Below are 20,702 nucleotides of genomic sequence, written 5' to 3'. Positions count from 1 at the left end.
AACGGAACCTGCAACCTGCAAAATTAACTAAAAACAAGTTAGACTGGAAAACAAGAAGCACCAAGCATGCGCTGAAGATAGAGGTGAAAAGTTCAAACATGAGGAAGACTACAGAAGCCTTCATCAAAGGCCATCAGGAGTCTGATGACCACCACAGAAGGAACCAATGCATGCGCAGAAGTGAAAAACTTATAAAACCATGACACAGCTTTATGTAAATATGGGTATGCTAATGATACGTTGTAATTATGAGGTAGTGTGGAAAGACTTAAAATGTAGCTGAAAGCTAGAGGACTGAGAGAGTTTTTGGCAGAAAGATCTCCCTCACTCCCAGCACTGAATGAACAAATAAGCTGCTCTGTAGCCATCTGACTATTATAGAATTTTATTTTCTTGCCCAGTTTTGGGCATCAGGCTAGAGAGGGGCACCAAAGCAGGTGAAGGGCCTGGAGCACATGTTCCATGAGGAGCAGCTGAGGGAGCTGGATTGTTTAGCCCGGAGAAGGCTCAAGGGGTGAAAGGAGGTTGTAGCCAGGTAGGGAGGGCAGCTTCTTCTCCCAGGCAGTGACAGGATGAGATGAAGAGTGATTCAGGGTAGGAATTGGGAGGAATTTCATCACAGAAAGGGTGATTAGACATTAGAACGGACTGCCCAGAAGGTAGTGTTGGATCCCTGGACGTGATTAAGGAGACAGGATGTGGCATTCAGTGCCACGGTCTAGTTGACAGGGAGGCGTCGGGTCGTAGCTTGGAGTCGATGATCTCATGTTAAACTGATTCTGTGACTACCATTTCGCAGCTGAGAAGCAATCAACAATTCAGCAAAGACTTTTAAACAACTGAAAGATTTTTTTTTTTTTAGGCCTTTCAAGGAAAAAGAAAAAGCAGCAAACACAATGTGAAAGCCCAGCGGAGGCCCTGTTCCTCCACCACCGGCCGGTGCCCGGCTCCCAGCGGAAAAGGCGGGAGCGCAGCGACGCTCTCCCCTCAAGATAACGGGGCCCCGCGGCCGCCGCCCGCCCCGCGCATGCGCCCCGCCTGGCGCACGCGCCACCGCCCCGGCCCGGCCCGCGCGGCTCCCGCAGGGGCACCCCCCGCGCGCGCGCGCCCGGCGGCAGCGGCGGCCCTGCCTCCCGCGGGTGAGTAACGGCGCCGGCCCCGAGCCCCGAGCTCCGGCCGTTCCCGGGCACTGGGCAAGGGCTCCTCGGGCTGGGAGAGGCCGGGACAGGAGGGCACAGCCCCCGCCCGTCAGAGGGGCCGCGGCGGCCCCCGGGCAACCCCTGCCCTCCTCCCTCGTGTGGAAGGCTCGCCGCGCCCCCCGCCCGCGGCTGATGCTCCTCCGGTGGCGGGGGCTGGCGCTCGGCTCCGCGGAGTGGCAGAGAAGTGTCAGCGCTCGGAGCTCCGTGCCTTGCTCAGGGGATGGGAGCTGCGCAGCGAGCTGGGTCCGCTCCCAGCCTTTGCCTTCAGCTCTTGTCCGGCGGGCAGGCTCTGAAGTGCCCCGGGAGCTCCCGGTGAGCCCCGGCCAAAGGTCGCTTTCTTATCGTGGCCTGCAGCCGCCCAGAGTCAGCTGTGCGTTCCCATGGCCTTCCCAAGCAGGAGAAGGCTGGCATGTTGAAGGCAAATACTGGAAATGCTGGAGGCTCTCTTACTAGTTTTACAGCAAAGAATCCAGAAGGATTGTGTTTTGTTGCTACTGCTTTCTTAAGTTCAAATCACAATTTCTGTTCTCTGGTTGTCAGATTTAAAATACCTTTTTTTAAATTGGGTAGACCAAAAAGAAATCTTATATTATTGGAAGTGTTTAAAAAGATACCTTTTATCATGTAACACAGCTGTGAAGTGTTTGCATGTTATACCTCATGTTTTCTTACATCTCTAATGATTTTCAAGCTATTTTTTTAAAAAGGCTTTAGAAGAAAACTTTTCATATACAGAGAGTATTTGAGTATTGGTTCTTTTTAATACTAGAAATACTCACAAGGTTCCCACCCATATAGTCAGCTTCTGTTGCTTTTTACTCTTAGTGGTCTCCAGATCAGAATGTGCTCTTTAAATGTGGTGCTTTTAACACTTGTACCAGTCCTCGCCTGGTCAATCACTTGGAAACTGAATTAATGTTTTTAGGTGCACATCTGCAGTGTAGCTCCAGAATCAGGGCTTTAAGGCCTAGATCTAGAGCTGATCTGTCACTTCAGAGTTTTCAGTTTCTTTGAGCTGGGAAAACTTAGTAGAAACTAAGTTTAGATAAGTGAGAAGCTTTTTCTCAGCTTTAGATAGCTGAGAAGCTTTGATCCCATCCATGAGCTACCAAACTCAGTGGCTTCTGGATGACCTTACCCTCGATCAGTAAAATCAGATTTTTGGAGCTCCCCCCTATATTGCATTTCCATTTGTTATGGTTGAGGAACATCAGAGCAAATAAATTATTGTATTTGCTGACTCTTGCTGAACTAGATAAATCTGTTTTAACCTAAACTAATTTCTTTGCATAGTGTATTTCTCTTTTGGAATTTGTGAAACAGAAAAAAGCAACCCACTGGGCAGGGCACTGAAACTTGAGTTGCCTAACCAAAATTATCTTGAGTAATTAAACACTGTCATCCCTTTCAACCACTTTTTTTTTTTTTTTAATTGCTTTTTCTTCTCTGACTAAAGAAACATTCTTTTTTGGGGAAGCATGCCAGGGGAAGAAAAGCTCATCATCTGTACATCTGTATGCTTTTTTCTTCATATAGTGGAGAGGTCAAACAGAAGGTTTCCCTGCGCAGTAACTTAAGGGTATAAAAAGCAGTAGTGAGGGAGAAAAAAAAATCAGATAAGAGCTTGAGACATTCAATTGATTGTATGAAACAGTTAGGAAAATACTTCAGATTTTTTCATAGACCCTTTTATTTCTTTCTTCATGAAGGAGTTGTTTTAAGAAGAACAGTTGGAAATCTTGCCTACTGTGATGAATTTCATGCTATTTATTGCCAAAAAACCCCAAATTAATTTGGAACAGAGATGATCATAATGGGATAAACTTACAGGTATTTTGTGCTTTTAATTCTGTATAGTTGCTTACAAACTAAAAAGTAAAACATCTGTGTCAGATGTTTTGGATTTTTTTTCAGAAGAGAACTAGGTGTTGAGGAAATACAGGTTTTAACTTTACCCAGTAAAGCTTCATATTTTTCTCATGTTATAAAGGAAATTACTATCTGTATTCATTAAAGAAGAGATTCTGACCTGTTACAGATGTTTTTTTCTTCTTTTAGAATTTACTGAGTAGGCAAGAGAAAGAGCCCAAAGTGGTTACTTTTTTTTTCTGGTACACCTATATGTGTGAGCAAACATGAAGTTTGAATCCAAAAGCTTCTGAGTAAGGGTAACTGCATGCAGGATCTTAACCTTCATAAAGCTGAAGTTATTTGGCCTTTTTGCTACTGGGAAAGTCAATTGCTGTTAGAGCCAGTTGCAATCAAAAGCCCAAGGCAAGATACTTGCTAAGTCTATAGGACTGAGGTGTACCTCAGTAAATTGCAGTCAGACTAAAATTTGAATGTCCATGACAAATGCAGAATCACAGCTATGCTTTGCCTAGTGACTGTTGAATCAGAAATGCATTTTTAAGGTTTTTCCACTTCCAAGGGTAGACATAACTTCATGTGGCTGTTTCACAGGCATGTTTGCTCAGTCTGTTTCCCCAGTAGTGCCATTCTGCTGTGGCAGTAGCACTGTTGAGGGTTGTTTATCCGTCACTGTCTCTGAAAAGTAGATCTGAACAAGATTAAATGACACAAGAAGCGCTGCCAACCTGTAGCTCTTCGATGCAGCTTGTACAGTACAAGTGTCTGTGCCAGGTCTGAATTATGTTGTCATCATTGAGGCTGATTGCAGAGGTGGGCATATGTGGCCCGAAGTTTAGAGTCCGACTAGCTGAGGGCGAAAGGCCGACGCCCCTCTGCAATTCCTGGCCAGCGCCCTTCGGCGTCTGAGGGCCTCGGGCTGTGCTGGCTGCGGACTGGCTTACCCCGCTGGTATTTTGGAGGAACGGAGCTGACCATTTCCCGGGGGTTAAACATCGGTTTATTGAAGGTGTTGCGGGATCCAAACGCGGGGAAACCAACCGGGAAAAAGTTTTTTCATAGGGGGTGAAAACAGGATTATAAAGGAGGGGGGTGGGTACAGGCGGAACCAATGGGGAAAGGTGAGGGGATGAACTTCACAGAACTGACACCCCATGAAAGCCAATAATCAAAAGGTAAAGGAGGTGTCCTGGGACCCCAGCCAACCACCATCTCCAGAGAGGAGAAGGTTCTCGAAACCTGGGAGGAGGAAGGGAGTGATTGACTGGACCCAGGGCGGAAACAACTTTCACTTATAAGGGAAACCAGGGGAGGAGCAATTACACATCGGCAACTATGAATAGCGGTTACTATGGCAACTTAGCTGACAGGCTAACGGTGGCGGGAAAAACTGGGGGAACGAAACCCATTTTACACATAATAGGGGAGAACAATACATAAATTGGGGGAATAACACAAGAAACTTAACAACACACTACCACAGCTGATGTGTCCCTTTACCATAGATATTACTTACTTGTTCTAGAAATGTTGCACTTTGGTGCTGAGCCTCTGCATAGGCACAGCAGAAGTTCACAATATGGTATGGTAGACCAAGGTCTGTCTCAATGCTAGTCAAATGCTAGTGGCCATGCTGCTCATACTTTAGAATACCTCAATGGTGAATATTCCATATAAAAAAATGCTTGTTGAAATAGTAATGTGGAGCACCAAGATCAGTTCCTGATGCTTCAGATGAATGACTTAGTGGTAGTGAAGTGATGATCTAAACAGGAGGAATGGGGTAACTGATACGTCAGCCAAGAATAAAAAGGAACAGCTTCTTTGATATGGAATAGGAAAACCCAAATGACAAACCTTGTGAACATTGCAAAACCTTGTGACATTGCAATCATGCATTCTTTTTCACAGAAGAGATAAAATAATAATTGCAGGTGTGGTTTGTCTCTGTCAGTCTTGTATGTTGTTTAATGAAGATCAGTGGCATTTAATTTAAATTAAATGGCATATATTAATACATTAGTCAGATGAATAATATTGTTTCCCTTAAAAAAAATCCTAACCCTTCAGAAAACTTCAGTTTATCTAATCTGAAAATTGAGTTAAATTACCAGGTAGAGGTAACATAATAAACTAGGAAAAAAGACTGAAAAGGTAATGAAAAATAGCAGGAGCTGTTTGAGTGTATTTAAAATTAATTTCTTATTAAAGTAAGATATTCTGTACTCCAAACAATCTCTGACACAATTCTTAAATCATGGGGATGGATTGTTAGCCATGAACCCTGTAATTTGACGTAAAGCGATGTGAAATCCTGGAAGTGTTTATGCTGGAAAATCATTTTCCCTGACAGTAGCCAAACGTATGGTTTCAGAATCCAATTGGGCAAAATGAACAACATCATTTTCATAGTCTTGCCTTGTTCCATCTGTTCTTTGTTGGCTTTAGTGCTGAGATTCTCATTCAACTGATTCAACTGAGTTCACATTCTAACAAGGTGAAAGTGCATTGGGATTTTGTTGTTTGTTTTTTAAATGTTAACTGGGTTTTGCTCTTAAAGTAAATGAGTGACCTTTCTGTGAAAACCGAATGAATCCCAGAAGTTATAACAGACAGTAGGATGAATGGATTAATATTGGAAATGGAAGTGTTATAGTTCTAATCCAATTCAGGCTGTATTGTTAAAAAACATATTCTAAAATTGCTTATCTAAAATTATCATAGCAGTAGTAGGCAGCGTATTGTGACAACTGAGCTCTATGTTAATGCACTATAACATTGGCAGGAAACTAAGGTCAAATAATTTACAAGTATTTTAAAACTACCTGCATGGATCTCAGTAAATTAAAATAAGATTTTAAAATTTGGAGGTCAGTGACAGAAATACATATCACAACTATACTATGTATAATGACCCTTGGATCAGAAATTTATTTGTAGATTTTCCAGTTTAGTGTTGCCAGTTTTATGCATAATCTTTTTCCCTATAATTCTGTGGTAACCTAAATTTCGTTAATCCTTTTCTCTGGTTCTCTTGTGAGAACATTGTGCAGGAATTTAAGTTATAAATAAAATAATCAGGCCTTCCATTATACTGATTTTCTTCCCCCTAGTTTCATGGTTCAAATCTTGCTGTGTACCATTGGTCTTGTTTTGAATTTAGCCCTGCAACACTGCATGAGGTGTCAGGCAGCTGTGACATTGAACTGCTACATCCTTAATGCTATGCTGATTTCTGCTTACGGGATTCAGAAAAAAAATTAAAAGTTTACATCTGTAAAGTTGTAAAGCATCATGGCTTCAAATTTAGTTTTTGTTATTTAGTGTTTTTAGGGAGTTTTTGGTTATTTAGTTTTAAGTATTTTGTTAATATATTAGCAGAACACAAAGTGCTTGATTTCATGCCAGTAAATAGAGTAGTAAATTAAACCTGCATTCTGAATACAAGCTGTAGTTCTGTCATACCCCATTTTGTTTTTTACTCTTGTTCTGCTATGTTATTCTCCTTTCACGGGTTCTGCTTTTTTCTTCTATTTTCTTTATTTATTCTACCTAGATAGCACTTGCAAAACATAATAATTTACTCAAAACTTCCAGTTCATGGGATTTATCTGGGTTAGAATAAAACATAAGTTCAAAAGTAAAATGCTTTATAGAATACATGAGTCCTTGTTGTTAGAACCTCAGAATGTGACACATGTTCTCAAAGAAAGAAATGGGATTTTGTTTGTGTACCCCACTCTCCACAAAGTCTGTTAGTTCTGCGGTCAGTGTATGCATCACATTTGTCTCTTGTTATTTTTATTTTTTAGAGATTTTATGAAGCATTTCATACTGCTGAATATTAGGTAATAAGAAATCTGACTTGAAAATATTTGTCTTTTGATCAGTTCCAGCCACAATCCCTCTGTTGGGAGTCTGAACTATGACATCATGGCAAGATTTCGCAGAAGAACATGCATCATTTTGTTGCTTTTTATTTTGTTTATTTGCTCCATAATGATGGCTTTGAAGACTCTGAGACCTGACAGAGCTGGCTTTGGGGATCCATTTGGACTTGGTTTGTTGCCAGAGCTTCAACAACGGACAGTGCTCTTGGACAGTAAACAGAACTTGCTGAATAGGGCTCAAGGAGATACTGTAACACGTGTCAGTAATTTGCATGGTATTGCTGTCAATACTATGAAAGCATCCATGTCTTCAGTAAAAAAGCTGGAAGAGGAGCTTTCTCCTCCTAATTACAACTTTCACATATTCTACTATACTTGGTATGGGAATCCACAGTTTGATGGTAAATACATTCACTGGAATCATCCGTTATTGCCACATTGGGATCCCAAAATTGCAAACAATTATCCAAAGGGAAGGCATAATCCTCCTGAGGACATTGGGGCCAACTTTTATCCAGAACTTGGATCTTACAGTTCCAAAGACCCTACTGTCATAGAAGCCCACATGAAGCAAATGCGTGCAGCTTCAACTGGTAATGAATGTTCACATTTCAGCATGTTGTTCATTTATCCAGCCTTACATCTGTGCATGAGGGCAACTGAGCTATCCTTCTGTGTTTCTGTAATTCAGGAAATGTCTGAAACTAGTAAATGCCTTTATATCTCTGAGCTTTAGCCCCCAGCTGAAACCTATGTCTTCAGGGCTATGTATGATGGGTGTGTAACAGCACAGAAATAATGGTGTTTGTAATACTTTGGTTTTTCATGACTTACTGCTAAACACTGATAGCATAAATGAAAAAACAAACCTTGACTGGAATATATTTTTGGTGTATTTTCTTTTTGGTGTATTTCTTCTTCAGTTTAAAGAACAGGTTTCAGTAAATCACATGAATATGGTTAAGGGGCGGATTGTTCAAATATGAGTGGGGTTTTTTTTCTCTGAATGCTGTGTGTGTGCAATAACAATTATGTATTAATTCATTACTGTCCAAAAGTATCTTATTTCAATACAAATTGATGTTCTCTTTTTCTAAATAAGGTGAATGGTATACATAAGAATATTCAATTTTTTTTTATGTTATTCCTCGTTGTTGGGCTTTATGATCATTTTTATGTTAATCTTCTTTAAAATAAGCAGTCATATAGGCTAATACTAAACTCTGAGCAGCTTCTGGAATTGTAATTGGGACAACATGACCAAAGCTCCCAGCATTATTGATACTGCTAATGACTTTGTATTGAATCTCCTTCATTCACCTAATCATTAAGGTTTAATGTAATTTCTGTATTTTGATTAGTGATGTTTACTTCTGTAGTGTTTACTTCTTGGTTCTTGTCATCTTGTGGGTTTTAACCTAACCTTTATTTTATCCAAGGGTTAATACAAACACAGGAAATTTTTCACCCTCTTCAGTAATATAGCTCTATCAACAGGAGTAACAAGACTCTCAGATACAAGCACTGTTTTAGTCTTATCTAGAACAAAATAATTTATGATAGTGTGATGAAGGCAAGGGGAGGCACTTGCCCTTTAGAAGAATATGTGATGTTTCTCATCCTCTTAATACAGATGTCTAAAAAAGTTGAACTGCTGGTGAAATAGGTGCCAATTACTAGGAAAAATGCTTTGCATAATCAGTTTTGTTAGTATCTTCAGTTAGTTTTCAGTTTAAAACTCAGCAATGTGAATGAGTAGTTCAGACTTCCTGTGGCACTCTTTGTAACATAACTGATATTTATAAAGAGTCACTTTTTTCCTGCTGTTATTCTGACTTAAGTCAGAATTTAAGTACATTTAATTTTAAGTATTTAAGTACAATTTGGCTTCTTCCATCTAGATTTGACTAACATAAATCATCAACTTCTTTTTTTAGGAATTATACTTTGTTCATTTTTTGTGTGCTGTCAGGCTGACTGTTTACAGTTTCTCCTTTTTCTCTGTTACCCAGTGTCTCATCCATGACTGTATTTTATGGTCACATAATCTTTTTTTTCTAACCATTGAGGCTTTATCAACGATCTTGTTAAAAAAGAGAAATGTAAGAGCTTCTTTCAGCATATATTTTCTAATGAAGGCATATAACAGACTGGGGCTACAGACGTCTCATGAATTGCTTCCCTGTATTCTTCTTATATTTTACAATTCTTATGTAATAATTTCCTAATATTTACAGATAATTTCAGTAAATTTTATTAATGAGATTGCTTAGGGAAATTTATTTTTTTGCAGCAGCCTTTTTTTTGTGATAATCCACTTTTGTTTTTAGTGACTATTCTGGTTTTAAGCATTTATGACATTGTTTTTAGTGTCAAGTCCATACTTTTCTTTTTTTGACTCTTTAAGTGATACATAACTATATCCTTTAAGCACAGGAAAGAAAATGTGTAGTAGTCTTTCTCAGAAAAAGGCAATGCAAATGTGAATTTTGGTTCCTTGATTAACAGTTCTGTCTCCTGAACTTTTACATATTTCCCAAAGGTGTGAAAGAGGGTCTTATCCAGATTTGTTGCTGTTCTGCTTGTCCTTTACACCTTACTCATTTGCATTTAATCCTTTGGTGTGAAATAAAAGATAATATGATAAAATGCAATAAAATATTGCATTTTGCTTTCCTTGAGCAGATTGTCTCTTGTGATTACCTGTTATTTGTGATTTTCTTTTTGATGAAATGCAGAGATAATGTGCCTAAGGGTGGTTAAACTCCCTGCTCCCTTCTGTGTGTGGTAAGCGCAAATTTCTGGTTTGGATATTGTGTGATTATGTATTCACTGTAATTTATGGTTCCTTTTTCATAATTTTGAAATTGTTTGTTGGAAATTGATGGTCAGAAATGTTACCATGTTAGTAAAATAGGTGGAATTTAGAATATATACTTCCCTAGCTCAGTGGATTTATTCATTTCCTTAAATCATTAAAAAGAACCACATTGACATATTCTTCTGTATGTTCTAAATAGTATTGCTAAGAAAATCAGTATTTCATGTATTTCTTTCAGACTTTGCTTCTTTTTGATATAGTTTCCAGCTGTGCATCTAAAAGATCCAATCTGTTTATTTGACAGCATTTTATTTCAGAAGGAAAGGATTTTGCTTTTTGAAGAGTGCATTCTTTTGCTTTCTTGGAGAGCATCAGAAGAATTTACAGTATGAAGACATGGTATTTGTTGTCTTTTTTCTCCACAGCACTGGTAACATCCTTAAATTATTGAGAGTTACTCAAGCATTTTTGAAGATAATAAATTTAAAAACTAATTTCACAAGCTTGGAAGGATGGATTACACCATAGTAACTATACCAGCAAGAAAGAAGGTTATGGGATTGAAGTCACTGCTTCTAGTAATAAATGGTTGTTCTGTATTTGAGCCAGAGGTACAATGAAGAAATAAGATGGGAAATAAAGTTCCATAAGATAAGAATCTCCTTCATCACATGCACAGCTCTCATCTCCTGACAGTTCTGTAACCCATGTGTCCTGGTATTCTCTGCCTGTATCATGGTGGAGCTGTTATGCTTTAGATGGGAGCACTTTTTTCCTGTTTTCCAACCTGAAGGTTGGAATGCTGTGCTGAAAAGTGGGAGGGAACAGCTCTCAAGTGTTAGGCTTAGCACACTGAGTACAGATTTGTTCCCTTGACAAGTGATCTAACCACTGCTTGTGTTGCAGTCCTGTAAAGAGAGGAGTTAAAATCCACTCTGAGAATACTGAGATTTTGTTACTGAGTAAAAAGTAATTTGAGATTCTGATTTTTTTTTTGTAGATTTCACATCAAAAATTGTAGCTCGTGACAATGTTACAGTATACCTGTAATATGTTAAACAACATGATTTAAAACTCAAGTTTTGTATTTTCAGGTGTAATAGTGCTTTCATGGTACCCACCAGGTATGGCTGATGAAAATGGAGAGCCAACTGATGATTTGGTGCCAGTTGTTTTGGACTATGCACACAAATATAACCTAAAGGTAAAGTATTTCTAGATCCACACAATAGGACAATTGAGAAGGTAAACTTGGCTGTTATAATGTGCTTCTTTTTGGTTATGGAAGCCTTTGAATTGCAGTGAACTTTGGTAGGACCTGAGTAATATTCCCTTATAAGCAGAATAAATATTGTAATCTGCTTTAGCTTGCAGAATCTAAGGCATAGTGATGTGGATTTTTATTCTTTGCTAATTTCTTTTCAGAAAACAGTTTTTAAAATAAGACATTATGTTGTTTTCCAGTTAGTCTTGGGAGTTGAGGGAGGTATTACATATTCCAAAATACTGTGAAATACAGTGAGCTGTAAACTAAGAACCTTTGAGAAAGGAGAAAGACTTATCTCCATTTTACATTATTTCATAACTTTCTAGCATCTGATCATAGAGGTCAGGAGTGGGTATCTATGAGGAATAAAGACAGACTTGGAATATCTAGTTTGAATAAATGTCTTTATACCACAAACACTTGCCTTGAACTGTAAGGTCAGAGAGATGCTGATCAGACTTAAGGGTTACTTCAGGGCATTACAGGATAGAAGGGCTAAATTACTGACTTCTTCTTAAAATAGGTGAAATATCAAGTTAGTTAAAGATTAATGAATTGATCAGTAGAATCTTAAATTGTGGTTTGGTTTTGTTTACTTTTAAAATAAAACCTGTGTTTCCCTTTTGTGATAATGAAAATATGCATTTCATTTGAATCTCTCCCAAGTAATAAATTTGAGTTTTTAAGTAGCTGCATATGTTGGATCTCTGGAGTGTGCTGTCTGTACTGTGTATTGAACACACAGCCTGTTCATCTGCTCTGGTTTTAGTCGGTAACACGAATTGCGGATTCTCAGTGAAATTTCCTGTCACTGGGGGTAACTGTAGATTCCTTAGCAAGCAGGAGGAAAATAGGATGATTAAAACACATACAGAAGTAATTTTAAAACTGTTAAAAATACTGTGTGATTTGCATTATATGGTATAGGTTACACTCTATCTAATAATAAATGTTTTAAAAGACAGAAAAAGGTATTATCCTTTCCCAAAATCTTCTGACCATCTAATAGAGTTTGCTCTCACCTAAAAAACTTGTTTGCATTCAAGTCTCAAAGGAGTCAAGGCCAAATGAAACAAGCTACCAAGGAAAGTCCAGTAGTGTGTAATAGTGTGATAATGATTGCAGTGTGAATGAAGCTGCTGTTAGCACTTGGAAGAATTACTGAAATAGGTATATTCAGTATAGACATTGCAGGAAGTGCTACCTTCACTGTAATGTTTTTAAGCATTCTTGCACAAGCAAGTTATTACAATAAGTGTTGGGAGTCTCAGTAGACCAAAGCCAATATACAAAATACGTCTCTGTTATGTCTGCTAAATAGAAGTCTGGGACAAGATATGCCCTTTTGATTTGCCTGGTTTTCATAGTTGGGAATGAAAGATGAAATGAAAGTGCTTTTCAGCCTCTACTGTCACTCAGTGATTTAGTCTGACGCTATTTTTCTATAGTTTCTACTTAATAGAGAGGGAGATTGGCTCTGCAATGGAAATTTTTTACTGTTGCAGAGTTGTCAAAGACTTTATTAAATACATTCTGCTGTAAAATTGCTTCTGAAAAAGTTGTTGCTTTGATTAATGTAATGTATTCTTCCATGATTGTCTATTTGAAAACAAATTCATTTTTATGTTGGAATTCACACATACTGCTTAATGAATTCCATAAGCTCCACGGCTGAAATTCAGAGAAATAGCAGTACATTATATTAGATTTAGTTCCAAGAGCTTGTTGCTGTTGATAAATCTATAAAATTTTAAATTAAAGTTTTCATTTTGCATCTCTTAAAATGTATTTTGACTGAAAACTATCCTTGGAGCATTATCTTTAGCAGATTTTTGATACATTTGTTAGAAATTAAATATTAAAATGTTTCATTAGTTTATCAGTTCTTTGACATTCAAATAGATAATATTTTATTTTAAGTTTTAGGTTTTGTAGCTTTTAAATTTTTCTGAAGCATGATTACCTAGGGTAAACAAAAGCAGTGTTCTGTTTTAATGGAAAAAACCTAAGTACTTCATACCAAACTTCCTGGAATCGGAAGCTTCTAATGTCAGTAGTGCAGGAGTTGCACTAGGCTTGGATTATTCCCAGTATAGACTGATGAAGTGTTTGGTGTGTAAGGAATTATATTTTTGACTGGTACTTGCTTCATCTAATACCCAGTGCCCACATATTCAGTAGTGCTTTATGTTTATGTTGCTGTTACATTTTCATCTTCCAGGTCACTTTTCATATCGAACCTTACAAAGACAGAGATGACCGCAGCATGTACCACAATGTCAAGTACATCATTGACAAGTGAGTTTTTTCAGAATGGTGTCCTTGGGGTTTCTTACCTGCTACCTTAGGGGACTTAGGTATATGAACTAAAGCTTGTAAAAATATATAAGAATGTCTGCTGAGACTGAAAAGAACTTTGTTTATATTTCAGTGCTGCAAAAATCAGAGGTTTTTCTAAATACTGAAGTGTGAATTTTACATAGATTCTCAAATTTAAATTGCTTTCAACATTCTTTAATATCATAAGTCTTACTTTAGATACTTCAGTGTCCGGTTTTCAGCTGTTTGAAGGGCCTGGAAAGGCCCGAGGTGGCCTTGGGGCAGCCCGCGTATCGAAGGACGAGAAGAGGCTTCAGTTCTTCTTTCGGTTTTTATGTTTATTAATTGTTTATCTAAAAGATTTTCTTTCAGCCCGACAGAGCTCTGCTCAGCAGTCAGCCATGAGCACACTGTGCTGCTCTCTGTAAAGCCACCTATCTTTATACCCAAAGTTACGTGTACAATATTTATCATTTTTCCCCAATACCATTTATTCTTATTGCTGGGTGCACTTTTAGTAATGGCCAATCTAAAAGTGCCACCATCACCACAGAAGATGGAGGAGAAGAAGAAGAAGGACAGGACACGCCCCAATTCCTCCATCTTACTTCTCTAAACCCCCCTGTACAGAAATCCTAAACCCTGTGTCTCACCCTCTAATTAACCAATCCCTTCACCATTCACCCCGGTGAAATCCTCCTATCCTCATACAGGTGTCGTCTCCTGTGTAGGATCAAAGTCCAGCCACCAGACACTTCTGGCAACATTCCAGGACTCCCGAGCCCCCCAAGGGTGGTCTCGGTGACTCGGCACCTCAGGACTCAGATCCTGAGATCCCACACTTCAGATTAGCAACATGACCTTTAAATTAAATAAAATGCACATTTTGATAATGACAAACTAGCAGATAGAACTTTGTGTTGACCTCTAATGATTTTAATTCATCTTGACAAATTCTGTACAGCTACTTGTTTTGCTTATCAGTGCTGCTTAGACTGTCTTTATTTCATAGGGAATTAAAGAATTGTCCTTCAGAGGAAACTGGTAACTGTAGCACAGTTTGACACTAGGTTACTGTCACAGTTTAACCCCAGCCAGCATCTAGGTACCACCAGCTGCTCCTTAACTTTCTCTCTCATCCCACAGCAGTGGGGAAGTGAATCACAAGAAAAGAGAAAACTTTGTGAGTTGAGATAAGAGCAATTTTATGATTGAAACAAACTAGTATGCCAATAGTATTATTAAGAATGATAATGGAAAGAAGAAGGAGAGAAGTAACAGAACCCAAGTCAAATTGCTCACCACCTTCAGAGCAGTACTCAGCCTTGCCCTGGGCAATGTTCAGTCCCCTTCCAGGTAGCTCCCTCAGTTTATATATGGGCACAACATTCTGAAGTGTGGCCTGCTCAGGTCAGCTGTCCTGGCCTTCCTTCCTCCCAGCTTTTTGTGCAGCTCCTCACTGGCAGAGCAGGAGACGCTGAGAAGCCTTTGACTTAGGGTAAGCACTGTTTAGCAGGAGAGAGAACATCTGTGTGTTATCAATTTCATTCTCATGCTAAATAAAAAAAAAAACCACACAGCGCTAGACCAGCTGCTAAGAAGATTAACTGTCCCTGCCAAACCCAGGACAGTTACTAATTTAATACTAATAATCTACATTTACTAATTTGTAGTAGTTAAAAGGTTTTTTGAAGAGTCATTGTTTGATACTTCAGCAAACACAGGACTGAAGGTGGATATGATGTGCTGTGTTTCAAAGTCCGTGTCCTGTCTTTTTAAATTAATTTTTTGGAAAAGTCTTCAGTTCAGATTGTGCAACAGTATTTTCCAAATGGCAAGTCTTGTCTTAACGATACTTGTTTGCTTTATAGATACGGAAGCCATCCAGCCTTTTACAGACATAAAACCAGCACAGGCAGACTTCTTCCTATGTTTTATGTTTATGACTCTTATGTAACAATTCCTGAAATATGGGCAAATCTCTTAACTGTGTCTGGATCCCAGAGTATTCGAAATACTCCCTATGATGCATTATTCATTGCACTTCTTGTAGAAGAAAGACATAAGCATGACATCCACAGAAGTGGTTTTGATGGAATGTACACGTACTTTGCCACCAATGGCTTCTCCTACGGTTCATCTCATCATAACTGGGCAAGTTTAAAAGCCTTTTGTGATAGTAACAACTTAATGTTTATTCCAAGTGTGGGGCCAGGCTATATTGATACCAGCATCCGGCCCTGGAACAACCACAACACGCGGAACCGCGTCAATGGGAAGTACTACGAGACTGCCTTCAGCGCCGCCCTTCTGGTGCGGCCCGAAATCATTTCCATTACATCTTTTAATGAATGGCACGAGGGAACTCAGATTGAAAAAGCCATCCCTAAGCGGACTGGACAGGTGGTTTACCTTGATTATAAACCCCATAAACCAAATGTTTACCTTGAGCTTACTCAGAAGTGGTCTGAGAAGTACAGAAAAGAACAAGAACAGTGGCTTATGTGAGTTGTCCCAGCTGCGGTTGTTTCCTGATGCATTGGCTGAATTGAGAAACAAATTGAGAGCTGAAGAATCTGTTATTAAATGTCTTTATTGTATTTTTTGAATGTATATGCACTACTACTGAATTTTAATTTTGAAAAGTTAAAAGATTATGAGAATATTGGCAGTTCTGTCTTACTGGATATTTTAGTTCAGAAATATTCAGGGAAAGCTGTTTGTTGTTCATTTGTGGGTTTTTTTTAACTTAGTAACTTGCATGCTGAGTTTTCAGAACATCTGCATGGGATAACGCTACATGACCAAAGTATAACAGAAAACTGGCACAGTTTCTTCCTTCCTTTATTCCTGTAGTTGTGTTTCTAATCAAACTGATGCTGTAATCTAAATCCTTATAGCTTCTTGCAGGATGCATGTCTGTAGTGTGTGGAATAATCTACATTTACACTTTTTGATGCTTTGCATATGGAGTTCTTGACATATGACTAGCTTGTGGTAAAAACGCTGAAGAGTTATGTGTGATGCAACACTACTGGGTTTTGTTTGGAAAAAAAAAGTATTTGAAAGAAAGTTCCAAAGAACTGTGAAAGATTTCTAGTTTACTTACATTTTTTCTGTTTGGTACGTGGTGTAGACTTTTGCAGATTAATGGATACTGATGGGGAACATTTTTTTTTTCTCTTACTTTGAATTAAAAAAAAAAAGCTTCAATTCGAGTGTAAAATATTTTTGAAATATTTTTGAGGGGAGAAAAAACCCTAAAGGTACAAAAACATTAAAATTTCCATTGTTGCTTATTTTCTGCGTATTGACTGCATACACAGACCCAATATGCTTTTTTAAATGTCTAATTTCTAAACCCAGTATCTTACTCCTACAATAACTTAATTTTTGGAAATACTTTTTTTGTTGCTGATTTAGGAGCAACCCAGTTTGGTAGCAATGAGAGCAACTACCTATTCGTTTAATTTATTTGAAATCCGAGATTTCTCTTTTTCATCTAGTCAATTTAGTTGTTCCAGGATTCAAAATTGTAAATACTAAAATCTTGCTGTTATTCACATAAGCACTCTACCAATGCTACCTGTAAGACTGTGGTGTGGCTGGAAATGAGTATTTCCATTCCTGGGAATCTCATCTTTAAATGTTGTGATTATTAATTGGCATTTTTTATGAGGTTTGAAAGGTTCAATCACACAGACATACCTCCTCAGCAATACATTTTTTGGGATTTTCATAGAATTTCATAACAAAGCTGTAAACTTCTGAATAGTAGAAATTGCAGTGTTTTGTTCATTTGCAGCAAATGTTTAATCCTAGCCAAGTGAATTCTTTCTTAGTTATTTTAATTTTTTTAATCGGCGTGTGAGGTTCTGATCCTGTGTTTTAGTTCATGTGCTCAGACTGTTGTGACCACTATAACAGCTAGAATTCCATTGATGTCAGCAGAACTCATGAAAATTACACTCTTTACTCAGACCTCACTGTAATCTGTCTGTTAAGTTAAGTGGTAAGGTGAATGTGAGGACTTCTGTTAAAACAGAAACCAAACTAGTATTTTTTTTTCCAGAAAACTTTTTCATTCCAAATAAATGTAAGCCTGTTACCATTATAAATTTCTAGAGTCTTCTGGTATGAAAAAGGTTTGTTTATTTATTTTTTTTTGTGTCATTTCTTTGTGCTTGTTCAAGTGATGAGGTGTCATCTAATGCCCTCAGTTGCTTGAAAAAATATAGAAATTGGATGGCAGATATATAACCTGGCATGTTGAAATGTGCCTCTAGAGTTACTGGAGTCTTATTAACCTGTCTTCATATTTTCTTTTGCAATTTCCTATTGCATTTCTGCACAGTCTGAAATGCCTCTGAAAGAAGTGTTTACTAATGCTTATCTTGTTTTGCTATACTCAGGTGGGTAAATGGACATAGGTATGACCACAGTCAAAAAATAGTGTCTGAGACGTAAAAAGCACTTGTTAGACTTTTACCACTTCCAAGGTAACTACTTCCTTTTTTATTTTACTTATTTTTGATATTACTTATTTTACTATAAACCCCTTAAATAGCTATACATAGCTCATTTTTATAATTTGTGGTATGTTTATGCTTTTGCAGCCCATTGTCCTTATATTTATTTTGAATGTGAGGGAACAATAAAATGTTTGCATATGTTATTAAAAAATCTTCTGAAATCAAACCTTTTGAAAGGGCAAGTATCTTTGTTTTCCCTTAGCTTAAGCTTTTGTCATCCACTGGTCTTTTCTCACTGTAGTTTTCTGAGCACTTTACTGGTCTTGACAACTTTGCACTCACCTTTCAGCCCTTACTTTTTCCTAGTGGCAGTTTATTTTCTCTGTGACTGTGAAAGTCACTCCTTTGTTGCTGTGTATAGAAATATTTGAAATCTGTTGTATGGTATTGTACCACTGAGGTGATCTATCTTGTTTAAAATGCAGTTTATGGTAACAGTGTAATGGATCTCCATTACTCTGAAAGACTTCTGGGATTGTTGTAAAGGTATCATTTAACCATTGCCATGAAGTGGTTTGGGCCATGGCACACTGATGTGTAATGGGACCTTCAGAAGAATTTACAGAATTTCTCTAGTAAAGAATGAAAATTAAGTGCCTAGAAATTCATCACCCCTGAACACTTACTGTATTTTTATGTGCTTGATGTGATTTAAAACATAAATATGCAACCTCACATAATATTTCAGAGTTGAGAATTTAATTTGATGGTCCTAAGAAAAGCTGATGGAATTGCAGCTACTAGAGCTACCCCACCTGCCTGACAAATACTCCCTCTGTACTTAAAGCAAATCTGTGTGCTGCTTCTTGTCATAGGGAGCGGAGAGTTTTGCTCATGGACTGTTGCTGCAGTCACGATACTTGAAATTTAAGTAAAAATAGATGTGTGGGGAAAGGATTTGTACAAATGCAAAGGAACAAGATGGTTACAAGGGCACAGTTAAAAGGGGCACAGGAGCAGAAAAATGAATGTATTTAAGAAGGTGGTTACTCCAAGCTTTAAGATTACAGTAGGGAAAAAAGGGAATCCAGTGTGCAACCAAAATTGAAAGGCAGGGATGAACATTTGTAATGATTTGGAGATTTGAAATAGATTTAAGGAATATCTAGATCCCATTTAACTCTGGTGTCCCACTAGTTTTACATCTTGGCCAGCTGGAAAAAAATCTTGTAATGATTGTTTTAATATTTTTACACTGGTTAAATGCATTTGATTCATTATTTCATAGTACTTGAAGTGATATGGGAAGTTTTAAAGGAGATTGTGCCATGTTATGCCTCTGCAAATGCAGAAATACCTGAAGTAATCAATCACGTACTACTGACTGAGTATCACCAGGGGGTAAATGGTTTCTAGTCAAGGAGCAAGTCCTTGTGGTAAAAAGAGAACATATTTTTAAAAGAAAATCTCTAGGTTCATTTCTGCTTCTGTGAATTATGATCAAGTAAATTGTTGTAGTTCTGTGAGCTGTCTCAGAACTGAAGCTTAGTGCATCAACTCTGAAATAAGAATGTGTATTAAATCTTGTATAGTAGTGCATGTCTGTCAGATCTATAATCTTGTACTGAACTTTGTGGGCAAACATGTGCTGATGCTGTTATGGTTTTAGTGGCAAGCTGTAGATTATTGTGAATATAGTTTTGCACTGATGTTCATCATATTTGTCTAGTGCATTTCTTTTGAGGTGCCAATGATTTATCTCTTAAGAAGTTGTTGAAGCAGAAGGTTCTTCAGTGAAAACATTTTTGTTATGAAATTTGATATGTATATTCTCTGCATAGTTTGAATTAAGACATTTCACACATGGTTCTTAGATTCAGTTGAAAATATCTCTCAGGAGTGTTTTCAGCTCTCTGGGCACATGGATGAGGACTTACTCTGATTTAGGGCTCTTTTTTTTCTGAATCTCATGAACATAAAAAGAAATAAAGAATTTATAAACAAATTATTTGCCACTGAATATAAGATGAAAATCTCCCTCCCAGTCCTTCAAGTACTTGTCTTCATCTTTCTGTGTCATTAAGATTGTGTCAATATTTTGTTTCTTTTTATCTTTTACTTTTGACCAGCATGCTAAATGTTCTATAAATTTCTAAAGTGACTGTATTTCTAAGATTTCATAGTTAGAATATTCCATAAAGAGAATCTACAAGATTAGTAGCATGGCAGAAAAGCCTGATAAGAATTTCATATTGTATAGGTGAATTTGTTGTGAATGGATAGTGTGTCTTTATATGAATTGAACACAAATAAAAAATACCTTTCTTTTAATACCCTACATGGCTGTGAAAGATATGAATTTGCTTACATAAAAATAAAAAAGGTTTATGTGTCTGTTTCAATATGTGCATATACCTGAAGTCATGATTTTTAAAATATAATGTCACTGTAATAAAATTACAGACTGGATTCTGCTACTTCTAAGTAAGCAATGGTTTTAATTCCCAGTGATATTTACAGAAGACCTTTTTGCTTATGAATGTTTTCATGAAAAATAAATATATGCCCAAAGTTGTGATTTTTAAAGGAATGTGTGATAGTGGGGTTTTTTCATAGTGTGCGTTTTGAAAGTTAATTTTTATTTTTCTATTGCTATGTGCGTGTGCTAGCTCTCCAAAGAACCAAGATAGTGGTAGGTGGTTTCAGTGAGCACTGTGTGTCTGACAACTGGATCCTGTCTTCAGAGTTGCTTTTGTAACTTGAAGTCATTGCTATAGAAACACAGCAGGATCTCTCAAGACTAATTTCTCAAATTGCAATGTGATTCAACAAACGAACCAGCCATAATTTCAGTTGATTTTTAGA

The 20,702-nt window shown here is 37.6% G+C and overlaps 1 protein-coding gene across 1 annotated transcript; it reads left to right on the top strand.

Annotated features, from left to right (window-relative positions):
* Window positions 1–1,059: 1,059 nt before the first annotated feature.
* On the top strand, window positions 1,060–20,647 carry MANEA (mannosidase endo-alpha). The gene is made up of 5 exons (XM_064707272.1): window positions 1,060–1,139; window positions 6,959–7,551; window positions 10,874–10,983; window positions 13,268–13,344; window positions 15,237–20,647. The coding sequence occupies exons 2-5, from the start codon at window positions 7,002–7,004 to the stop codon at window positions 15,871–15,873; spliced, it is 1,374 nt and encodes a 457-aa protein (XP_064563342.1). The 5' UTR covers window positions 1,060–1,139; window positions 6,959–7,001; the 3' UTR covers window positions 15,874–20,647.
* The last annotated feature ends 55 nt before the right edge of the window (window positions 20,648–20,702 follow it).

Source organism: Zonotrichia leucophrys, chromosome 3, assembly GCF_028769735.1.
Source record: "Zonotrichia leucophrys gambelii isolate GWCS_2022_RI chromosome 3, RI_Zleu_2.0, whole genome shotgun sequence".
NCBI lineage: Eukaryota > Metazoa > Chordata > Aves > Passeriformes > Passerellidae > Zonotrichia > Zonotrichia leucophrys.
Note: the sequence above shows the minus strand (reverse complement) of the source record. Positions and strands in the feature narration are given on the sequence as shown.

Coding starts and splice junctions, on each gene's coding strand:
- MANEA (XM_064707272.1), top strand. CDS start 7,002: ATGGCAAGATTTCGCAGAAGAACATGCATCATTTTGTTGCTTTTTATT. Junction 7,552..10,873: donor AATGCGTGCAGCTTCAACTG/GTAATGAATGTT, acceptor TTGTATTTTCAG/GTGTAATAGTGCTTTCATGG. Junction 13,345..15,236: donor GTCAAGTACATCATTGACAA/GTGAGTTTTTTC, acceptor TTTGCTTTATAG/ATACGGAAGCCATCCAGCCT.